This window comes from Bubalus bubalis, chromosome 4, assembly GCF_019923935.1.
Source record: "Bubalus bubalis isolate 160015118507 breed Murrah chromosome 4, NDDB_SH_1, whole genome shotgun sequence".
Lineage (NCBI taxonomy): Eukaryota > Metazoa > Chordata > Mammalia > Artiodactyla > Bovidae > Bubalus > Bubalus bubalis.
The window spans coordinates 154,637,159-154,661,686 of NC_059160.1; the positions used below are offsets into that span (position 1 = coordinate 154,637,159).

Here is a 24,528-nt window from a genome sequence, read left to right on the forward strand (position 1 = left end):
GCAGTCAGGTGAAGTACAAGCCCAGGCTGCTACTTTTAAACTGGAAAGAAACTGAGGTTAATAGGATGTCATCAATTTAATGGAAGAGAAAGATATCTCTCACAGGAACGCACGTGCTAGGGGATGGCCACCCTGGGATTATCCCCACAACTTTCCCTTCTCAGTCCTCATTCTCCAACATCTCTGCACTCACGGGATTTTCTGTCACTTTCTGGCTGACTCTCCAATTGTTGGGCTTCACCCTGCAGCTGTGCATGCTTGTTGATGCCCAGCCTTGAGACCGAAGCAAGAGCTGGGAGACAGGGACAAAGACGTCCATGGCTTATTAGATAAGGAATCTATGTGTCCAGAAAAGAAGGGTCCTAGCACAACAGCATACCATGTTCAACAGAGAGCAGGAAGGACGTGGAGGCAATCTTCACCACTTGAGGGAGGAACCCACCAGTCTAACAGAGAGTTGACATCAGTTTGTTCATCAGTTACCAGGGAAACCATTGTCTGGGCAGCAAGCATGTAGGGGTTGCCAGCAAACCCTGTAATTAATAAAATTGGATAGTTATGTGAGTGAAGGAGGGTTGGGCAGGGGATGAACTGAGAGCGAAGAAAGCCATCTTGAGGCAAGTGGAGAGTTGTCCTAAAACTACAGCAGAAAGCAAAAGAGTGACCCCTGCCTGATGGCAGCTCCCCCAGATGCTGTCTCCCACAGGCTGTTGCCTCAGCAGCCCTTCACCTGCCCCACTTCTGCTCAGATTAGCCAAGCAGCTCCCAGCTCTTTCCTAGGGTCTGAGGAGAAATGTTGAGATGAGGAGGAAGAGAAGTGGGCACAGCAGGTGCTGATTCTTGCAGGCTGCTTTTGCAAGAGTTGTAGATCATTGTGCAACTTGCTGTTCTTCTCTGGACCTTGGATCCCTGGACATCATGAAATACAGACACCGATGCTGCCATTTTACTTACAAGGCTGAAGTGGGGTACCCATGAGATCCTGGGCTGAGGGTGCTCTTTGAACTCTAATATGTGTTTAGTCCTATCAACATTAGTGGCAGGTGTCCAGAACCCAGGTGGACACCTGAGCTCAGGTGGGGGTGAAATTGAGTGAGTCAATAATAAGGAAATTACCCTACTTCCTGAAGAGAATTCTCAGGAAACTGGGGCTGAGGGTCACATTATAGGGCAGATATAAAGAGCCAGTGCTTACCCAGGAACTCTAATTTGCCTGGATGTTCTGGAGCCTTAGAGGAAGAAACTGTGAGTGTCTCTGTCCTTGCCCCTTAATTTGGTTTCCAATGTCTGGTGAATATCTCCCTGCCTATGTGGGTGTTGAGGAAGGCTGGGTGTGTGTAGATCTTCCACTCTAGGAGGGTCAGTGCCAGTGGTGGGAACAAGTGAGGCAATAAGGGGTGCTCTTTACTCTTCTCCCTTTGTTTGGTGGGAGATGGGCTTCCAGGACAGGGAGAGGGGGATAGTTGGATAAGGGATCCAACCAGATCTCTGATGCCATTGTCTGGAAGTCCCCAGGGTAAAAGCAATTCATCATCCTCTTGGAAGGAGGCACTTCTCTGGTCAGGAAACCCCTTCCCTCCCATGAGCCTGATTGGCAAACTTCAGTCCTTTCCTAGGTCCTTTGGGCTTTCTTCCAGGTCTCTGCAACCCCCATGATTCTTCTCCATGCTCAAAACTTTACAGTTTCCTTCTGAGAGAGGAGAAAAGCCCAACACTGGGAGTGACCCACGTCCTGCACCCTGATCTCACTTAGCTCCTGAGTCCCTTTCTGATGGTAACCAGAAGCTCTACTGGACATCGGCTTTCCTCCTCTGAAGCCAGTCTGCCCCTGATGGCACCCATCTCACACGTCGCCTCTTCCATGAGGCCCCTTTCCAGGTCCTTTCAGGACCTCTGGGCAGGACTCTAGGTGTGCCAGGAACGTTCCTGGTGGAGCCCAGGAATGATAAATCTGGCAAAGAAGCAATCATGCACAATTCTGTGCTTATTACAGAACTCAACAAGCATTATCACTCTGGCTTTTTTTTTTTTCAGATAGCACTGCAGACTCCAGTACTAGCCTGTCCAGAGAAGCAAGTGAGAGGAAACAAGCCAGCATTGTAAGAGGTAAAGCAACTGACTTTCTGGTATAGAAAAGAAGGAAATCAGTGAGAGGACGAGTCCCACCTGAAGGCACTCAGTGAGTCCCTCCTGATGTGACAATGGCCTCAGTGAGGAATTCTACATCCTGGCCACAGTGCCCCTGGCAAGTGTGAATAGACCCAAAAAAGATGACACAGAGCGTCTGAGAGTACATTCATGCTGCTGGCAGACCAGGTCAGAGGCCCAGCTGGTACACTCATGTCCTCCCTGGCCAGACCTTATTCTAACTTTCCCTAAACTGTTTTTGGAGCCCTGATACTCTTGGCCCCAAGTATGGGAGAAGAGATGGGGAAAGGGCTTCTCCTGACCTCCAGGAGCTGGGCCAGCCCTAAGCCTCATCCTTGGACCAAGAGCACCCCCTCTGCCTTTTCCTCTGCCTAGGACATGCTTCTCCTCCCTCTCTCCGTGCTGCTCCTGCTCACACAGCCCTGGAGATCCCTGGGAGCAGAAATGAAGATCTATTCCCAGAAAACACTGGCCAATGCCTGTACCCTGGTTATGTGTAGCCCCCTGGAGAGTAGCTTGCCTGGTCGTGATGGACAAGATGGGAGAGAAGGCCCCCGGGGGGAGAAGGGAGATCCAGGTAGAACTGGGACCATGGGCTTGCCCTGATGGGAAGGGGTGAGCACTGGAATTGTAACCAACCCCAAAACTCTGAATCTTCTGCTGTGGAAACCTTGAACATGGTCTTCCCAAGAGGGGAGGAATCCCCCAGATTTTCAGTCCACCTAAAACATGGCTTTACTGGTCGGCAAAGACTGGCTTGCTCAAGCCCTCAGCTCCATAAACCACTGGTCCTGATTCCTCCCCTAGGATCTTCAGACTCTAACGACCTCAAGAATGTACAAACAGTGAGTGAATGACTGGTATTTGGAGTCCCCTGCTCCAGAACTCATTGGGCTTCCCAGGTGGTGCTAGTGGTAAAGAACCTACCTGCCAATACAAGGGACTTAGGAAATGCAGGTTTGATCCTTGGGTCAGAAAGACCCCCTGGAGGAGAGCATAGCAACCCCCTCATGTATTCTTGCTTGGAGAATCCCAAGGACAGAGGGGCCTGGCTGGCTTTGGTCCATTGGGTTGCACATGACTGAAGCAACTTAGTACATACATGTAGGAGACAGGAGATGTAGGTTTGATCCCAGAGTTGGGATGATGCCCTGGATAGGAAATGGCAACTCACTACATTTTTGCCTGGAGAATCTCATGGACAGAGAAATCCACTGGGCTACAATCCACAGAGTCACAAAGAGTCAGATGCTACTAAGCACAAACCCCCCAAAACTTAACTGTTGTTCATTCTTATTAAATGTTGCCTCTGCAGAATGTTGAATATTTTTGAACTGATGACAGTGTTGTAAGTTTCAGTTTAATCATCTGTAGATGGGAATAATATCAAACACACAGTGACAAAGAATTGAGCCAAGGCTTTATTTCTTTGTTGGGTCTTCAAGATAAAGTTATATCCTTCTGCTGTCCCAACCAGCAAAATCTCCTATAGTTTCCAAATGTACTGATTATAAAAGGAATTGTCTGGAAACACTGAGACACTGGAGAAAATCTGGGTGTTACTGGCAAGAAGTGAGAATTCATTGAACCAGTGACAAGGATGAGGGGACCACCATGGCCCTAGGCCGGGGCTGTGGAGGGATTAACTGAGGTCTTTCATCTTTCTGGAGTTTGTGTTTTATTGGAGAGGAAAGAAATGAACAACATTAAAGCTTAAAAGAATACATAACATCCCCAGGATTTGTAGGGTAAGAGACAAGTATCTTATCCATCTGTCTTTTAGAAAGAAAGTAGCTCCTAATATGAATTGGCTGGGGCTTGAAAAGGCCGCCTAGAAGTAATCTCAGAGGAGGGGTGATATTCAAGGTGCCAGCTCTCTCTAGCTCCCTGAAGGGCCCTAAATTGAAAAGTATCCCTTCTTCTACCTCCCTGCTCTCATGGGCGCCATGGTTTGTGCACAAGGATGGGCAACTTCCAATGCTCCCTTCTAAGGACTGACTTGCTTCCAAGGTACCTGCTGCCCTCCCCAGCCAGGGGGGAGCCCAGGAGAGGCTCAGCCAGGGACCAGGTGTCTCTGCCTGAGCACAGTGCACCAGGGGGTCTGGGATGCGGGGCCCATCCTCCGGGCTCCCATTGATTGCCTAGTGAGAATTGGAGCTAAGAGCAGGACCCAGTGTCCAACACAGACGCTCTCACCACCCATCAAATACCCCAGTCTCCCTCCACCTGCACATTCTTGGCCCAGGCAAGCCTGGCCCTCCTTACCCTGGGGGAGTGGTTCCCAGATCTGAAATGTCATCTCTCCTCTCCAGGTCTCTGAATCCTCTTCAGCCTTGAAGTCCTGTTTCCTATGAGTACGTGTGTGTCCATGGGTTGGGGGTGCTGGGATGCGACGAGGGACATCTCATAAGCTGTTTTCTTCACTCATTACCTGTGCCTCACAGTTTAAACACAGTTTAAAATTCCTTGCAGACCAGGACCTGGTGCTGACATTTACTTCGTGCTCAGTGCTAGGCAGAAAGCCATGTTCCACAGAGAGATTCTCAGTGAACAGAGAAATGAAATAATGAGGAAATGAACAAATAAGCGAATGAACAAGTTAGTAGTAACTGACAGATTTCTTTCATTGTCTTTTTGCACATGAATGCTTACTCACAACAGTCAAAAGATGGAAACAACCCAAGTGTCTATCAACATTTATCCACGGTGAATGAATAAAGAGAATGTATTGTATTCATACTATAGAACATTACTCAGCCATAGACTGGAACGAAGTACTGAGATGTGCTACAAATTGGGTGAGCCTCAAGAATGTCACTCCTAGTTTAAAGAGGCAGACACAAAGGATCATATATTGTATGTATTTATATAAAAATATCCAGAATATGTAACAGAGACAGGCAGCTGCATAGAGGTAGCCAGGGCCTGGAAGGAGGAAGGGACAGAGTGATAAATGGGTATGAAGTTTTCTTTGGGATTAATGAAATAGTCTTAAACTAAAGAGAAGTGGTAGTTGTACAATTATGTCAATGTTCTAAATGCCACTGAATTGTATATTTTAAATGATTAATTACAGGTAATTCCTGGAGGTCCAGTGGTTAGGATTCAGTGTTCTCACGGCCAGGCCTCTGGTTCAATCCCTGATTGGGGAACTGAGAGCCTGCAAGCTACACATCACACACACACACAAAAGGTTATTTTTATATTATTTGAATTTCATCTCAATGAAAAAAGAATAACGAAACTCACAGAATTGAGTGTATAATTCTTGAATCAATAGGCATTTCTCCCTTTAGTCTTTGAAGGCAAATCTCTTATATTTCAGACTTAGGCAGCCTTCTTAAGGTAATGTGATGTTTTTAAATGTTTGGTCATTTTTCCAAAACAAATTAGTACATGGTCACTAAATACAAAAAGAAGAAAATTAAAATTGCCTGAATTGTGCCCCTTAGAAAGAACAACTGTTAACACTTGCATATGCTCTTCTTGTGGTTTTTTCAATGTGTGTTACATGTGCACATGCCTGACACGTGCGCGGACATGTTAAAGAAAACGAATCTTATTAAATAGTGTTTATAAGTTTTATCACTTAATAATGAACAATAATGTCATCTATCTTCCATAATGTTAAAAGCATGTTACATAGGTTTTTCTCTTCTTTATATTAAAATAGAATTGATCTATATTAGAATATGTACATCATAATGAATTCACATTTGCATATATTGTGAAATGATTGTCACAATAAGCCATCAACACACATAGTTACAATTTGTGTGTGATGAGAGCTTTTAAGATCTGCTTGCTCAGCAATGTTCAAGCATGCAACCCAGGATTACTAACTATAGTAACTTCGCTGTACATTGTATTCCTGGGACTCAATTGTTTTTTACTGAACACTTGTATCTTTTGAAGATTTCTATCCATTGTGCCCACTTCCCAACCCCACCTCTAGCAACCACAAATGTGTTCTCTGTGTTGTGAGTATGCTGTTTTCATTCATTTGTTTTTTAGATTTCACATAAAAGTGAGATCGTATACTACCACCCTTCTCTGTGACTTATGCTTATTCACTAAGCATAGCGACTTCAATGTTTTCCAGTGTTGCCTTGAATAATGCCTGAATAACGTTCCATTGTATATGCACCCTGCATTTTCTACATCCGTTCATCCATCCACAGATACTTGGGCTCTAGGCTGCATCCATGTCTGGGCTACCATAAATGATGCTGCAATTAACTTGGGGGTACATGTATCTTTTCAGGTTAGTGTTTTCATTTTCTTTAGTAAAATGCTGAGAAGGGGAATAGATGGATTATACAGTAGCTCTAGTTTTAACTTTCTGAGAAACCTCCATGCTGTCTCCATAGTGGCTGTTCCAGTTTGCATCCCTACTGCACAAAGCTTTCCTTTTCTCTACTTCTCCAGCACTTCCTATTTGCTGTCTGATAAGAGCCATTCTGAGAGGTGTGAGGTGACAGCTCATTGTGCTTTTGATTTCTTTTTCTCTGGTGTTAAGTGTCAGGTGTCATTTCTGACATAAAACTTTGGTTCTGGGAAGGGGGGAGGGCAGGGAGTCCATGGTCAAGGGTAAAAGCTGACAGACTTTACTGCCATAAATACCGTGGCCTTGGGGCAGGGGCAGGTGCATTGTATGTAAAGTCTGGTGGGTCTAGGTTTGGATCTGCCTCCAACACTGCAAGCCTGTTTCCTCACCTGTAAAATGGAGATGTAGACACGCATTTCCTACATCACCACTGGACCAGTCACCTGGAGGAGGAGTGTCTACACCCTACAGAACCCTGAAAGTTGCCAGGGCCCTGACCCTGCAGGCAGCTGGCTCCTCCTGGGCTGGGATTAGCGTTTTGCCCATCTCTTCTGTGGCCACAGGTTCACCAGGACCTGCAGGATGATCAGGGAGGCCTGGACCAGCTGGCCCCATAGGACCGAAAGGGGACAATGGCTCTGCTGGAGAACCTGGACCAAAGGGAGACACTGGACCACCTGGTGAGCAGCTGGGCATGGAATGCAGGTGTCTGCAGATGGTGTGCTGCCGCTAGGCCATGGCAGTAGGCCTGCACAAATTCTACCCCAGGAAGATGAAGGAGGTCATTCTCAAGGTGGTATGGGGTTATCTCAGGGAAGACTGGAGCTCCTGGGGAGGGTGGAGAGTGAGGGCAACATCTTTAGGAGGAGGCTGCCTGTCTGACTTCTATTACAGCCCCATCTTTTATGCACTCCCACTTCCAAGGAGATTCAGTGTTACTGACTGGGCTGGTCCTTTTTCCCAGGGCCTCCAGGTATGCCTGGACCAGCTGGAAGAGAAGGCCCCTCAGGGAAGCAGGGGCGCATGGGACCTCCAGGCACACCAGGCCCCAAAGGAGAGACTGGGCCCAAAGGTAGGTGGGTGGTATGTGGTGGGTGAAGGATGGAGAAGGGAGGGGTGACGTTGGCAGCCCTGGTGGGGACCAAGGTATGTGCACAGTGCCTGGAAAATCCTGGAACCTCCGCGCCTGGTAGGCCTGGCCTGGGCCTCTCCCCTCACTTTCCCACACTGGCTGAATTTCCCCGATATTGTTGCTAGAGGACACCAAGCGGTCAGGAGCAGTCTCCCAGGTCGCTCTCTCACCTGGAGCTGAAGGTCACCTTCCGTGACAAGCTGAACTGCTGAAGAAATGGTACCTGCTGAGTGCTCTCTCAGCCATGTTTCTCCAATGTGTTCCTTCCTCAGGAGGAGTGGGTGCCCCAGGCATGCAGGGTTCCCCAGGCCCTGCAGGTCTCAAAGGAGAGAGAGGTGCCCCTGGTGAGCCCGGAGCCCCTGGACGTGCTGGGGTGGCAGGTAAGCAATGGACGTGGGGCTGGGCTCATATTCCCCTGTGCCCACCCCCACCACCCTCCAGGTCAGAGCTGGCATTCCAGGGAGAGAGCCAGTGTTGGGTTTTGGGAACTGTCTGTCTCCAGGGAGAGGGTGGTGTGAGCAGCAGGGACTATCTGTATTCAGGGAAGGCTGGTTGTTAGGTTATGGGAAAGTCACTGTATAGAGAGGAAGCAAGCAGAGATTCCAGACACAGAGGGACATTTGTATGTGGGAGGGTGTACTCCTGGGGATATGACAGTCCATGTATGGAGGTTGGGGGGCAGGGCACAAAAATGCTAACATATATGTTCAGCACTTACCCATTTCTACTTCTCTTATCCAGGGCCTGCTGGAGCCATAGGCCCACAGGGCAGTTCAGGTGCCAGGGGCCCCCCAGGACTGAAGGGGAACAGAGGTGATCCTGGAGAAAGAGGAGCAAAGGGGGAGAGTGATCTTGCAAGTAAGGAAGCCTTGGGGGCACCATTAGGATGTGGGGCAGGGAGGCGGCCTTATTCAGCTCAGCTCTCCTCTCAGGTAACCCATTTCATTACAGGTGGGGGTCAAAGCAGGAAAAGTTGACAGGGTGTATGGCGAGGTGGACTCTGGTCTTAGCTTCTATGACTCACTGGAGGACAACCTGAGCAGATTTTCTATCTGATCTTTATGACAGGTCAACCTACCTCTCCAGTTCATCAGATAACCTTGAACATCAAATAACTCAATGGATGGGAAATACTCAAGCTATGTGTATTCCTCTCCTACAACCATACCACCCCCTGAAATGCAAAAGGAAGTGCTATTAGATTCCTAGAATTTGGAATTAAAATAACATCTGGTTCACTGTCAGTGAGGCACAGGGACCTGTTCAGGGGATATTGTTCAGAAGAGAACCCCAGGAAATCCCATGGATGCAGAGGCCAGCTAGATCAGAAGAAGAAGGCTTCCTAGGCCTCTGTTCTACCTCCTTACCCCACCCCCAACTGGTGTCTCCACCTGGACTCTCTTCCCTTGAGGCCTGGGCTCTGAGTGACCCCAGACTGTTCTGGATCTGTCTTTACTTAGCTTCTCTCTCCTGCAGACATCAATGCTCTCAGGCAGCGGGTGACAATCTTACAGGGACAACTACAACGCCTCCAGAATGCCTTCTCTCGGTATAAGAAAGGTGAGTTCCTGGACCTGACCCTAGCCAGGCCCTGAGCATGGGCCTCAGAATTAGTCTAGGCTTGGTGTGTAGTACGCTTGGCTGGGTCTAAATTGGACTTGCTGGGACCATGACTGGGACTGGACCTAGACCTGGGGCAGGAGGTGGCGTTAGGACAGGGCTGGGACTGAGCTGTTCCGCACATGCTCCAGAAGCTCAAGCAGATGCACGGGATAAGGAGGAGGATGTGGTCTGAGTCATCCGTTCAGCAGACCTTACCCCAGCCTACCCTGGTGGGTTCCTATAACAGACAAGGGGACATGCAACCCAGGATGCATTTCTTCCCTCTGTGGGGCCAGGTGTCCAAATGCCCAGAGAAGAAGCTGCACAGCCCAGGGCAGCAGAGAATCCAGACATGACCCTGAGAGCGGGGGTGGGATGCTGCCCGTGGGGTTCAAGACTGCTGGGGACCTATCCTTGGTGTGTGGCCACCTAGTATCTTAACCTTAAGATGTCCCTGGGTCTGGAAGGAATAGGCTGCCTCCAGTCTCTGGCCAGTGCTGGACTCCCTTGCACCTCTTGGGGAGTTTAAAGCAGAGATTCTTCCCTAAGCCTGGATCCTAAGCAGGCAGAGGCCTATTAGAGCACACACCTGAGTGCCCTGTGTCTTTGGGACACTCCATCAACTGCCCCTCCTCCGTCTCTGCTCTCCATGATGACAGTTTTGAATGCACATCACTTATAAAACCTCACTGACCCCAAAAAAGTAGAGTTTTCTGAAGAGCAGAGCATTAAGGGGCCTGATTGGGTGAGACATAAGGTTGGCTCCTAAGAACTCAAGCCAACTAAGTACTGAAGTAGTGGGATGAGAATTCTCAGCAGTTTATGTCTTCCTTCTTGCACAATCATATTTACATATCTATTTACTACCTCATTTCCTGGTAGCTCAGCTGGTAAAGAATCTGCCTGCATTGCAGGAGACCTGGGTTTGATCTCTGGGTCAGGAATATCCCCTGGAATGGAAATGGCAAACTACTCTGATATCCTAGCCTGGAAAATGTCATGGACAGAAGTCCCTGGTGGGCTTCAGTACATGGGGTCACAAAGAGTTGGGCACAACTTAAAAACTAACCCTTCATGCAGACTGATATAAACAAAGGTGAACTTGGGCATATGTGCTGGCCACCTGTGTGTACCTAAACACCATCACTCAGTCCACACCACCTACATACATGAACACACATGCAGACATATGCACACCCATCCTGATGGACCTTGAGTCAGCCCATGTACCTTCAGATGGACACACGGATGTATTCACGCATGCACACACACACACCCAGATGCATGGGACGTAAACCAATCATGGCATACAAGCTTGCACTGACCTTGTCCAGGGCTGTCTGGGTGCCATCCAGACTACGTGGAAAATCTGGTCTCTGATTGCTTGTTGAAGTTACTCAGAGGAAAAGGGCAGTGGGTCAGGGTGCAGCCTGGGTTCAGAACCAGTCCAGTGAGCCCTCTTAGGAGCCCTGAAGATTTCCATGCAGGCCCTGGAAGCCAGAGCAGTGTGGATGGGATGGAATAAAAAGAGATACTTAACACGTCACATCGGGGATGCTGTTTTGCAGTGTATCTTTTCCTTAGAAATAAGGGATTAGACTCTGAAAAGAGAATGACTTTCCCTTGTCACCTGGGCTGTCATTGCCAGGGTAGGGCTGAACACATGACTTTCTGAAGCCCAGACAGGGCTCTCTCCAAAGCTGATCCCCTGCCCTCCCGCTCCCACATAGAGTTCTCAGATGGTGTCATCCCCTGCTCAGTTGTCCAGGGAGGCTGACTGTCCATAAGTTCACCTGCGAGCATATGGAAGCCAACACTGGACTGCCCCCAGTGCAGAGGTCAGCACTTGGCTGCTCTCAGATGCACCCCTGTCCTCCCCTTTCTCCTCACCCCTTCACACAGCACAGAACGGCTCAGACAACTCCACATGCCCAGTCATCATGCAAGGATGAGAGTAAGCCACCCGGTTGGTGTTTTCCACACTCTCAGGAACTGCCCTGGACTCTACAGTGTCATTTCCCTGCCAAAGGCCTTCCTATTTACACAGTAATTAAAATGCCTTGCTTTTGTTCTATCTGGTGCGCTGGTACCCTCGTGGGAGCTGGGGACTCTAGTTGAAGCACAAGGTCTAGGTGCTGCCGCATCCCCAGCCTGACTCTCCTCTTCCCATAGCGGTGCTCTTCCCTGATGGCCAGTCTGTCGGGGAGAAGATCTTCAAGACGGCAGGTGCTGTAAAATCATATTCGGATGCCCAGCAGATCTGCAGAGAGGCTAAGGGACAGCTGGCCTCCCCACGCTCTGCAGCTGAGAACGAGGCTGTGACACAGCTGGTCAGAGCCAAGAACAATGATGCTTACCTGAGCATGAATGACATCTCCACGGAGGGCAAGTTCACCTACCCCACAGGGGAGTCACTGGTCTATTCCAACTGGGCCAGTGGGGAGCCCAACAACAACAATGCTGGACAACCAGAGAACTGTGTGCAGATCTATCGGGAGGGCAAGTGGAATGACATACCCTGCAGTGAGCAGCTCCTCGTGATCTGCGAGTTTTGAGCTCCCCTACCCACCCCAGGGAAGGGGGCAGTGCCCAGAGCTGTGAGCTGCCAGCATCCCAATAAAAAGGTGACCCTCTGCTGCTCACGGCTTCCCCACTGAGCCACGGGATGAGGCCACAAGGCAGGCCTCCTATGGAACTCCTCCCTCAGAATAAAGCTTGAAACTGGCTTCACATCTGGAAGATTTGTCACAAAAAAGGGCGGCGGGGGGTGAGGGGGCAGCTTGCTGACTCAGGGGCAAGGCTAAAAGGAGGTCTCCAAGATGCCCTTGTTGAAAAATTCAGTCTCCTCCTCAACAAGACAGGTGTCTAGCCCTCCACGTCTGCCAAATATGGACTGCATTTGACCCCACTAGTCACTGCTACATCCTTCCCTTTCCTCTCCTGCCTTCAATCATTTTATCCTTCAGCCTCTTTCACTCTTCTCTCCTCCTCTCCTGGACATCCACAGAGAGGAGCAGGCACCTCAGCTCTGGCTAACACTCTACACAATGGTGAAAAATAAAAAGATTTTTCTCCAAGATCATTGTCAAGACAAGGAAAGTTAAAGTGAAAGTCTCTCAGTAGTGTCCAACTCTTTGTGAGCCCATGGGCTAATCAGTCCATGGAATTCTCCAGGCCAGAATACTGGATTGGGTAGCCTTTGCCTTCTCCAGGGGATCTTCCCAACCCAGGAATCAAACCCAGGTCTCCTGCATTGCATGCAGATTCTTTACCAGCTGAGTCAGAAAGATACCCTCTCTTTTTTTTTTAATTTATTTTAATTGGAGGTTAATTACTTTACAATACTGTATTGGTTTTGCCATACATCAACATGAATCCACCACAGGTATACACGTGTTCCTGATCCTGAACCCCTCCTCCCTCCTCCCTCCCCGTACCATCCCTCTGGGTTGTCTCAGTGCACCAGCCCCAAGCATCCAGTATCATGCATAGAACCTGGACTGGCGATTAGTTTCATATATGATATTATACATGTTTCAGTGCCATTCTCCCAAATCATCCCACCCTCTCCCTCTCCCACAGAGTCCAAAAGACTGTTCTATACATCTGTGTCTCTTTTGCTGTCTCGCATACAGGGTTATCGTTACCATCTTTCTAAATTCCATATGCATGCCTTAGTATACTGTATTGGTGTTTTTCTTTCTGACTTACTTCACTCTGTATAATAGGCTCCGTTTCATCCACCTCATTAGAACTGATTCAAATGTATTGTTTTTAATGGCTGAGTAATACTCCATTGTATATATATACCACTGCTTTCTTATCCATTCATCTGCTGATGGACATCTAGGTTGCTTCCATGTCCTGGCTATTATAAACAGTGCTGCGATGAACATTGGGGTACACGTGTCTCTTTCCCTTCTGGTTTCCTCAGTGTGTATGCCCAGCAGTGAGATTGCTGGGTCATAAGGCAGTTCTATTTCCAGTTTTTTTAAGGAATCTCCCCACTGCTCTCCATAGTGACTGTACTAGTTTGCATTCCCACAACAGTGGAAGAGGGTTCCCTTTTCTCCACACCCTCTCCAGCATTTATTGCTTGTAGACTTTTGGATAGCAGCCATTTTGACTGCCGTGAAATAATACCTCATTGTGGTTTTGATTTGCATTTCTCTGATAATGAGTGATGTTGAGCATCTTTTCATGTGTTTGTTAGCCATCTGTATGTCTTCTTAAAATTTAGAGAAGAGCTAAGGAGATCAGCCCTGGGATTTCTTTGGAAGGAATGATGCTAAAGCTGAAACTCCAGTACTTTGGCCACCTCATGAGAAGAGTTGACTCATTGGAAAAGACTCTGATGCTGGGAGGGATTGGGAGCAGGAGGAGAAGAGGACGACAGAGGATGAGATGGCTGGATGGCATCACTGACTCGATGGACGTGAGTCTGGGTGAAACCCGGGAGTTGGTGGTGGACAGGGAGGCCTGGCGTGCTGTGATTCATGAGGTTGCAAAGAGTCGGACACGACTGAGTGACTGAACTAAACTGAACACCTACCCTACTCAAACTCTTCCAGAAAATTGCAGAGGAAGGTAAACTTCCAAACTTATTCTATGAGGCCACCATCACCCTAATACCAAAACCTGACAAAGATGCCAAAAAAAGAGAAAATTACAGGCCAATATCAGTGATGAACATAGATGCAAAAATCCTTAATGAAATTCTAGCAATGAGAATCCAATAACACATTAAAAAGATCATGCATCATGACCAAGTGGGCTTTATCCCAGGGATGCAAGGATTCTTCAATATCCACAAAATCAATCAATGTAATACACCACATTAACAAATTGAAAAATAAAAGCCATATGATTATCTCAATATGCAGAGAGACCCTTTGACAAAATTCAACATACATTTATGGTAAAAACTCTCCAGAAACCAGGAATAGAAGGAACACACCTCAACATAATAAAAGCTATATATGACAAACCCACAGCAAACATTATCCTCAATGGTGAAAAATTGAAAGCATTTCCCCTAAAGTCAGGAACAAGACAAGGGTGCCCACTTTCACCATTACTATTCAACATAGTTTTGGAAGTTTTGGCCACAGCAATCAGAGCAGAAAAAGAAATAAAAGGAATCCAGATTGGAAAACAAGAAGTAAAACTCTCACTGTTTGCAGATGACATGATTCTCTACATAGAAAACCCTAGACTCCACCAGAAAATTACTAGAACTAATCAATGAATATAGTAAAGTGGCAGGATATAAAATCAACACACAGAAATCCCTTGCATTCCTATGCACTAATAATGAGAAAACAGAGAAATTAAGGAAACAATTCCATTCACCATTGCAACAAAAAGAATAAAATACTTAGGAATATATCTACCTAAAGAAACTAAAGACTGATATATAGAAAACTGTAAAACACTGGTGAAAGAAATCAAAGAGGACACTAATAGATGGAGAAATATACCATGTTCATGGATTGGAAGAATCAATATAGTGAAAATGAGTATACTTCCCAAAGCAATCTATAGATTCAATACAATCCCTATCAAGCTACCAACAATATTTTTCACAGAGCTAGAACAAATAATTTCACAATTTGTATGGAAATATAAAAAACCTCGAATAGCCAAAGCAATCTTGAGAAAAAGGAATGGAACTGGAGGAATCAACCTGCCTGACTTCAGGCTCTACTACAAAGCCACAGTCATCAAGACAGTATGGTACTGGCACAAAGACAGACATATAGATCAATGGAACAAAATAGAAGCCCAGAGATTAATCTACACACCTAAGGACACCTTATCTTTGACAAAGGTGGCAAGAATATACAATGGAGAAAAGACAATCTCTTTAACAAGTGGTGCTGGGAAAACTGTCAACCACTAGTAAAAGAATGAAACTAGAACACTTTCTAACACCATACACAAAAATTAACTCCAAATGGATTAAAGATCTAAACGTAAGACCAGAAACTATAAAACTCCTAGAGGACATCATAGGCAAAACACTCTCCGGCATACATCACAGCAGGACCCTCTATGACCCACCTCCCAGAATATTGGAAATAAAAGCAAAAAGAAACAAATGGGACCTAATTAAACTTAAAGCTTCTGCACCACAAAGGAAACTATAAGCAAGGTCAAAAGACAGCCTTCAGAATGGGAGAAAATAATAGCAAATGAAGCAACTGACAACAACTAATCTCAAAAATATACAAGCAACTCCTACAGCTCAAAGCCAAAAAAATAAATGCACCAGTCAAAAAATGGGCCAAAGAACTAAATAGACATTTCTCCAAAGGAGACATACAGATGGCTAAGATACCCTCTCTTATCACTCTTATTCAACATAGCACTGGAAGTCCCAGCCAGAATATTTAGGCAACACAAAGAAATGAAGTGCATCTAAATAAAAAAGAAGTAAATTGTCATTCCTTGCATATAACTTTACATATAGAAAATCCCAAAGACAAACCAAAATTGTTGGAAACAAAGTCAGTAAAACTGAAAAAAAAAATCAACATACAGAAATCAGTATTAGTATATAACAAAAAATGAGATATCTGGAAAGGAAATAAATTAGACCTTTTCAATAGCTTAAAACAATAACATGCCTAGAAAAAATTTAATCACTTAAGTGAAATGCCTGCTCAATGAAAAGTACACAGTTTTGTTGAAAGAAGTCAGAGGCAAAAAAAAATGGAAAGACATTCGATGTTTATTGATTGAAAGAATTAATATTGTGAAAATGGTCATAGATTTAAATATAGAAAATAGATTTATAGATATAGGTCAACACTTAGAGTTTTAATTCCATCCCTTTCAAATTCTAATGGAAATTTTCACAGAAATAGAAACAAAAGTCCCAAATCTGTATGGATCACAAAAGACCCTGAATAGCCAAAGTAATTCTGAGGAAGAACAAAGTTGGAGATTCACACCACCTGATTTAAACATACACCACAAATCAAGAGTAATAATATGGTTCTAGAATAAAAATAAACACACAGACCAGTAGAACAGAACAAAGAATCCAGAATGAAACCATATAAATATGGTAAAAATATTTGAGACTAGAGCCAAGAACACCTAATGGGGAAAGGACAGTCTCTTCAGTCAGTGGTTTTGAGAAAACTGGATCAAGCTGCAGAACAATCAAACTGGACCACTATCATAAAACAGTCACAAATATTCACTCAAAATCAGTCATAAATATAGGGCATGATATCATAATACTCCAGGAAGAAAACAGGGTAGAAGTTCTTCAACATCGGTCTTGGTAATGAGCTTTTAGATATGACTCCAAAGGCACACACAACAAAAACAAAAAACCAACGTGACTACATCAAATTTAGAAGCCTCTGCACAGCAAAAGAAACAATTAAATGAAACGGCAAGCAACAGGAGAAAATTTTTGCAAACCAAGTACAGTGGTTAATATCCAAAACATGTGAAGAACTCATACAACTCAACAGCAATCTGATTTTAAAATGGGCAAAGGGTTGAAACAAACATTTTCCCAAAGAAAACACATAAATGGTTAACAGGTATATGAAAAGATGCTCAAAGGAACTAATCAGAGAAATATGCATCAAAACCACAATAAACTATCACCTCACACCTTTAAGAATGGCTATCACCAAGAGGACAAGGGATGGCAAGTTTTGACAAGAAGAAAAAGAAAAGTGAACTTGTTGTGTACACTCTTTGTGGGAATGCAAGTCGGTTCAGCTACTATGGAAAACAATACAGAGATTCTTCAAAAAATTAAAGAGATCTACCCAATGATCTAGCAGTTCCATTTCTGGGTATACACCAAAAGGAAATGAAAACAGGTTTTTAAAGAGATAGATGCACTCCTATGTTTTTTTAGCATTATTCTTAATAGCTCAGATGTAAAAACAACTAGGTACCCATCAACAAATGAATGGATAAAAAACATGAGATATACACATTCGCACAACGGAATATTATTCAGCCATAAGAAGTATATCCTGACATTTGCAACAACATGGATGGATCTTGAGGACATTAGACTAAGTGACATAAGTCAGGCAGAGAAAGACAAATACTTAAGATATCACTTACACTTGGAAATGAAAAACAGCCAAATTCATAAAAACAGAGTATACAGTTACTAGGGGAATCAGTTGGGGGGTGGGGGGAGTTAGAACATATTTTGTAGTGTACAAACTTGCAACAAGTAATAAATATGTCCTAGAGATCAAATACATCACATAGTGAATACAGACAACAATATTCTATTGTATGTTAAGATACTAGAATGTAATATTTCATTCACTAAAAAGAAATTAAGTTTTATGATAGAGGTGCTAATTATCCCTACAATGGAAATCATATTACAATACACATATGCATCAAATTAATATGTTGTACATTTAGGTTTGGTGGGAGACAGAGACAACAGAAGATGAGATGGTTGGATGGCATCACTGAAACAATAGACATGAGTTTGAGCAGGCTCTGGGAGATGGTAAAGGACAGGGAAGCCTGGCATGCTGCAGTCCATGGGGTCGCAAACAGTTGGCCATGACTGAGCAACTGAACAACAACACTTTCAATTTATACAGTGTATTTCAATCAAAAAAGCAATTGGCATTCCAGAAACTAGAATCCAGGTATGCTTGAATTTCTCTTTCTTTATCTCTCAGCGTCAAGGTAGAGACAACCTGGGCTAGCACGATTGAATCAATAGTGTATATAAAGTATTTTGCTAAGAAATTTTTGCATGTTATATCATAGAATATGAAGGATTACATAATGAATTTTTCTGCATCTTCTACCAATGGAGGAAAACTTGGTTTGGTCCATTCACTGATGGGGAAGGGAACTGTCCTGGTTATTCACCTCATAGTAGAAAATGAAGCCACATGTGAACACTGTCGAGAATGCAAGCAACAGGGTCAACTTGATGGTACATTGTCCTTGATCACTGCAATCAATGCTGCAGAACAATGAACAAAAAATAGCGTGAGATCTCCGGATTAAAATAACACCGATTTTCCTAGTTTTCAGACCAGGATTTCTTTTTTGTAATGTTTAAGACGGGTTTGACATAGGACAGTTAAAGACCAGATCTGTAGAATAATTTTGAATGGAATAGTCCACATAAAAAGGAAAGAAAACTTAATGTATCCAGTGATCAAAGAGAGCCAGAAAGAAAACTATTCTAGGAGAAGCCATATTTGGACTACCAACAAATAAAGCAACTTATTAGAGATAAGATTTTTTGCAAGTTTTATAGTTATCAATATGCTATGGGGGAATTCCCTGGAGATCCAGGGGTTAAAACTCTGTGCTTCCAACACAGGAGGCATGGGTTCCATACCTAGTCGGAGAACTAGGATCTCTCATGCTGCAGCCAAAAACAAAAGCAATAAGACATGGGTTACAGGGACTTCAGTCTGAGAGCACGTGGGGAAGAAGACTTTTTTCTTTTTCTGGTTTTTGTTTTGGCCAGTGTAACTTATGGGATTTCAGTTCCCTGACCAGGGACTGCACCCGGGTCACAGAAGTGAAAGCTGGGAATCCTAACCACTAGGCTATCAGGGAACTCCCAGGAAGACATATTTATCTTGATGCCTTTTGGGCGCCCAAGTCAGCACTAACTCAAATCCTAGTAGTTAATGTGCATCCCTTGGAAACACAAGTGGCCACAGGTGGCTGAGTGGTTCCAGGCCCATTTGAATGGATGGTCAAGAAAGAAAGTCCATGAAACAATGAAGGATTAGGCTGGTTGGGCATGTTCCTTATTACTTTATCCCTTATCTGGAAAGTACACCTGTGCTGAGGACTGCCTGACTGGTAAGTCCTGAAGTAAATATGGAAACAAAGGCAATATTGGTTCATCAGAATCTTGGGCCAGAGAACCCTGGGAGCCCATACAGACCCTGCCCCAAATCCACCCTCCTCTACCCCTCAGAATAATCTCAACATCTAGGGTCAGTGCCCTTATCCTTGGTTGGAGTGGAAACACAATTGCCTCTAGTTGAGAAATGTTCTCTCTCTAAGTTATGAAGATAGTGGTTTGGGGTATATCAGAGTCTCTGAAAGACTCATTTGTATCCAAGAACTTATGATCCTCCTTCAACTGGCTTGCCAGGCCTTGTGTTCTGTTCCTCATGGCTCTTCTGTTCCAACTGACTTGCCAGACCTTGTGTTCTTCTGTTAGGCCTCAAGGTCTGGCAAGCCAGTTGAAGGAGTAATAAGGAGTAATAAGGAAGGAAGGAAGGAGAGGAAATTCAGCCTCATCAGGAGAGTGCCTCTCCTGATACAGCCTTGTAAGAAGTGTGTTGATTAAAGTCTCAGGTGTTTTGAATCTGGACTTGGTGGGAGCCTGTGTCTGACCATATGTCCACTTGTAGTCACATCAAGTGGGCACAGGTGCTGAAGGCATGAATTTCAATCCATGTCTGTGTCATGGAAGGCATCTGAGCCACAGAAGGTGGTTTTTCATTTGGATCACAGCTCTTAGCAGATAGGGGAAAGGCTTTAAGGGATGCCTATATACCTGAGGACTTAGACTCTGATATACCCCAAACCACTATCTTCATAGCTTAGAGAGATAACATTTCTCAACCAGAGGCAATTGTGTTTCCACCACAACCAAGGATAATCCTTCATTGTTTCATGGACTATCTTTCTTGACCATCCATTCAAATGGGCCTCTGGGAGGCAGATCACTATTTACCCTAGGACTCAAAAAATGGGAGATATTAAGACATCAACTTTCAAGAAACAGAAGAGAAAGAGGAATAATAGTGTTGAGCAGTCCATCATTTTAACCAACCAATGGAGCAGCCACTGCTAGCTAGCTTAGACGCTTGCCCTGAATTTGTACCTAGTTTGCAAGGACCAGATGAAGGGTATAAATACAACCCCCAAGATTAGGCCCAAGAGATATTGCCCTCTGCCTGACAGATTGGTGGGAAACCAAACTGGATTCTTACTTCTTCTGATGTCCATGTCACCATTTTTTCTGCCCTAGACATGGCTTTAGAATCAAAGAACTCAGCACACAGAACAGAGCAGAAGTAGGTCTGTGAATGCCCTGGCAGAAGGCCCCAGTGCCACCTCCCTGACTGTTCCCTGGGACCCAAGCACCCTGTTCACTGCTGTTGAGCTGTACCTCACAGGCCTGCAAGCCTTGAAGATGCCCTGCCTTGAGACTGAAGACAGAGTGACACAGTGAAAAAGATATCAGTGATTATTCGACAGGGGATCCGACATGTCTGATGGAGGGTCCTAGAGCAACATGCCACCATGTATGGCAGGCAGGACAGGGCAGCAATCTGTGACACTGGAGGAAGAGAGGCTGCCATTTACAGGGGGAATTGACATCAGGTTGGCTTATCAGTTACCACGGAAACCAGAAGGTAGGTTAGGAGCAAGCATGTAGGCAGTTTCTTTAAGCCCTATAATTAAGAGGATTGGATAGTCATGTGAAGCACGAACTGGTTGAGCAGGGGATGTAGAGAGAACAAGGGAACAGCTATCTTGAATGGCCTGCTAATCCCCTACATAACCTGCCCGACCCCCACAATATCTAATCCCCCCCCTTCCTGATATCCCTGGGATCAGATATATCAAGGTGCACTGCAAACAGATCCCACACATACAATACACACCACAGCACTAGAGAGTGCTGGGAGTCCAAAAGATGGGCTAACTTTGGAGCCAGGCATTAATTGGGTCAATTTTTCATGGAATTCCAGAGGAAGACAACAAAGGCCTCTCGCTGCGAACCTAACAATCAGACTCATTTAGTAGTGAGGTTACTATTGTTGCCCTGTCTGCAGATTCCCTCTGCTCGGACTAGAGATGAAATATAAGATGTTTAACAGGCTCAATGCAGGGAAGATCATGACCATTAATAAAATCCAAGCAGAAGCACCATTCTGACATAATGCCACCCTTGTCTATGGTTTTAGTCTGGGCTGCAGTATCATTACGCAACCTCAGTCCCCATAGCCAGTATCAAATACTGGAGAGGGTGTGACAGACCACAGTGTTAATACAATGGTGCCTTTCTCCATAAGGAGGCCTGGTGTAATTATCTTAGGTGGTGCCAGATGAAATCTGTAAGTCCCCTTCTGGTACTAATACTAACCCCCACGGGGCTACAAACCTAAAACATGGGGGATTTCCCTACCAGTCCCAGGGCCACTAACAATATCTTCCCTGCGGGGTAGATCCTGTGGCAAAGACAAAAGTGAGTTATTCTCCTGACCATTCTCTGGCAATGACCTGGGTGGTTAATCATTGAACTCAGATGGCGATGACTTGTTCCTTTGGTTAACACAATTTAGGCCCTGGAGTGATTACTCCTGGAATATTTAGTTACAAGTTTGTGGGATTGAAGTTAGCCTACTGGTTCACAGGTTGAGACAGTGGGTTTCCTGTATAAGTTGTTTTTTAAGTAGTCCACTTATCCTTCAACTAGCCTGGCAGTGGTAGGGCTATAGGGCAGGGGGAATCTCCAGCGTATGGCATTTTTATCAGTCCATTTCTGAACTTCATGGCTGCTAAAGTGGGGGTGTTTTGTGTGTGTGTGTGTAGCCCAAGGCTACTCTTATTATTTCAGCATTTCCACAGGTTCCAAACAAATGGTTCAGGGTGACTGGCCCCATCCAATTCCCAATCCTGCCCCTAAGTTTATGTCCCTAAAGCCTGTGTCTGTAATTTTTTAGAGGTGGTGGGTCAGGGGTATGTTTGTACTTTGTAAAAAGCAATAAAGTCAGAAAGACTCTTGTGTTTTGCCTGTATCACAAGCCCTCCCCATGCAGTCCGGTGAACCAAAAGCACCAGGCTGCTACTTTTAAACTGGAAAGAGACTGAGGTTAGCAGGATGTCATCAGTATAATGGAAGAGAGAAATATCTCTTACAGTAGTCAGATTCCACAGGAACCCACATGCTAGTGGACAGCCACCCCAGGATTAACCCCATAATTTTTCCTTCCCCATCTGTATTCATCAAAATTTGGCCCTCATGGGGGTTTCAGCAGCCTTCTGGGTGACTCACCAATTGTTGGGCTGCAACACACAGGCCTGCACACTTGTAGATGCCCAGCCTTGAGACCAAAGAAAGAGCTGAGAGACAGCGGGAGAGACATCCACCGCTTATCAGACAAACACCCAAAGAGGAAGAGCCCTGGAGCAACAACATGCCATGGTCAGCAGGCAGCAGGAGGCACACTGTGGCAATCTCCACTCTTTGAGGGAGGAGCCTTCCATTTATAGGGGTATTGACATCAGTTTGGCTCATCAGTTACCAGGAAAACCAGCAACTGGGCAGCAAGCATGCAGGCAGTTACTATTAAGCCCTATAATTAAGAGGTTTGGATGGTCATGCGAGTGAAGCAGGGACTAGTCTAGCAGAGGAATGAACAGAGAACAAGAGGAAGCCATCTTGAGTGGCCTGACCCTGCATGGGCCCACTGATCTGGGAGCTTCAACAGTAATGTGCAGAAGCATCTGGAAAAATTCCGGAGGCTACACAGCTTAGCGCTGAGGCAAGTGCAGTGAATGAAGTCCACCAGGGACTGCGGATGTTGCTGGGACTGCAGTATGGCACCAGTGATTAGCCCCTAGAGAAACTGTGCAGTCATACAGGATTCTGTCTGGGAAGAAATGGTGGCCCAGTGATCCTCTGTGTGAAAGACATTGTGATCACCATTTAAAATCTGATTCTTCTCACCTGTGTCAGTGGAATTGAGAAAAGCAAAGGGTATCACTGAACCAGGAGTGTCTGGGTTTGATCATAAATAGAACTGGCCTCTCTTGGAATGTGAAGTCACACAAAGGAAACACCACATTCTGTGGTATAATGGGGTCCAAGGGCATGAAGGATGTATTTGACAGTCTAGGAGGCAGGAGTTAATAGAGCAACTTGCAGGAAGAGATGAAGTATGCTGCTGCTGCTGCTGCTACATTGCTTCAGTCGTGTCCGACTCTGTGCGACCCCATAGACGGCAGCCCACCAGGCTCCTCCATCCATGGGATTTTCCAGGCAAGAGTACTGGAGTGGGTTGCCATTGCCTTCTCCAATGCATGAAAGTGAAAAGTGAAAGTGAAGTCGCTCAGTCGTGTCTGACTCCTAGCGACCCCATGGACTGCAGCCTACCAGGCTCCTCCATCCATGGGATTTTCCAGGCAAGAGTACTGGAGTGGGTTGCCATTGCCTTCTCCCGAGATGAAGTATAGGACTCCTGAAATGAAAGTCACCGTATATAAGGAGAGTTTGTCTAGTCACCAGGATAAGACTTGACAATTAGGCTTTGTGGGGAGAGGAGAGCAAGGGTTCAGTTCAACTTCCATGCTGATTAGATCTCTCGGTGGTGTGTGAACATCCTAGAATAGAGGGGGCTGGGTGTTATTTACAGAATAGAGAAGAGCTCAAGCTTTAGGGGCCCAGGTCCTGAGCTACAGGATCTTGCTTCAAAAAATTGCAATATAGAAAAGAGAAGGCCTTTCCGTACCTTTGAGGAAAGCTGACATCATAGATTCCATAACATACAAGGAGGATCAAAGCCCAGGAGCAGGTCAGCACATCCAATGAGGTGGCCAAAAGGGAGGCTGGAGACCTGGGGTTGCTGATGTACAGACCTGGGAAGAGACCATAGAATCCTTCCCCACTCTATGAGCAGGAGTGGAGCAGGTAGAGGGGCTGCTGAGGCAACAGCCTGTTGGGGGCAGTGTCTGGGGGAGCTGCCACCCAACAGGGGTCACTCTTTTGCTTTCTGCTGTATCTAGGACAGCCCTCCACTTGCCTTTTGGGGACCCCCTATATGGGGTCCACTTGCCTTTTGGGCACCCCCTGTAATGGGGTCCAGTCCATGCCCTTGGACCCCATTATAGCACAGAATGTGGTGTTTCCTTTGTGTGACTTCACATTCCAAGAGAGGCCAGTTCTCTCTAAGGGAAGGGTTGATGGAAGAAATAAGTCACAGGGAACTACAGGCAAGCAGAGATGCCAACAACTAGCCCACAGTCACCGGGAATGAGAGTTGCCCTGTGATGGTTACAACAGTGTATCAGCAGCTTGGGGATCCGAACTGGCCACTAGGGCCACATCATGAAGAAACACTGGCTAAAACAGTGGAGAGATTAGGGCAATCAAGTTAAGGGAGGATGGCTCCAATACTTTGGCCACCTGATGCAAAGAACTAACTCATTTGAAAAGACCCTGATTCTGGAAAAGATCGAAGGCAGGAGGAAAATGGGACGACAGAGGATGAGATGGTTGACTGCATCACCGATTCGATGGAAATGAGTTGAGTAAACT

General features: G+C 45.6%; 1 protein-coding gene and 1 long non-coding RNA gene across 2 annotated transcripts; one reads left to right on the forward strand and one right to left on the reverse strand.

The window, feature by feature from the left end:
- Positions 1-971: 971 nt before the first annotated feature.
- LOC102407767 (collectin-46) lies at positions 972-11,931 on the forward strand. The gene is given in 9 exon segments (XM_025284832.3): positions 972-1,245; positions 2,035-2,106; positions 2,524-2,725; positions 7,039-7,155; positions 7,440-7,547; positions 7,880-7,987; positions 8,349-8,465; positions 9,084-9,167; positions 11,382-11,931. Coding segments are annotated over 7 exon segments (1,116 nt in total). The 5' UTR covers positions 972-1,245; positions 2,035-2,106; positions 2,524-2,526; the 3' UTR covers positions 11,765-11,931.
- Positions 11,932-17,066: 5,135 nt separating this feature from the next.
- LOC123333455 lies at positions 17,067-22,451 on the reverse strand. The gene is made up of 2 exons (XR_006550871.2): positions 22,267-22,451; positions 17,067-18,189 (listed from the first exon to the last, which is right to left on the reverse strand). It is a non-coding gene; the product is annotated as an uncharacterized LOC123333455 (long non-coding RNA).
- Between the last annotated feature and the right edge of the window lie 2,077 nt (positions 22,452-24,528).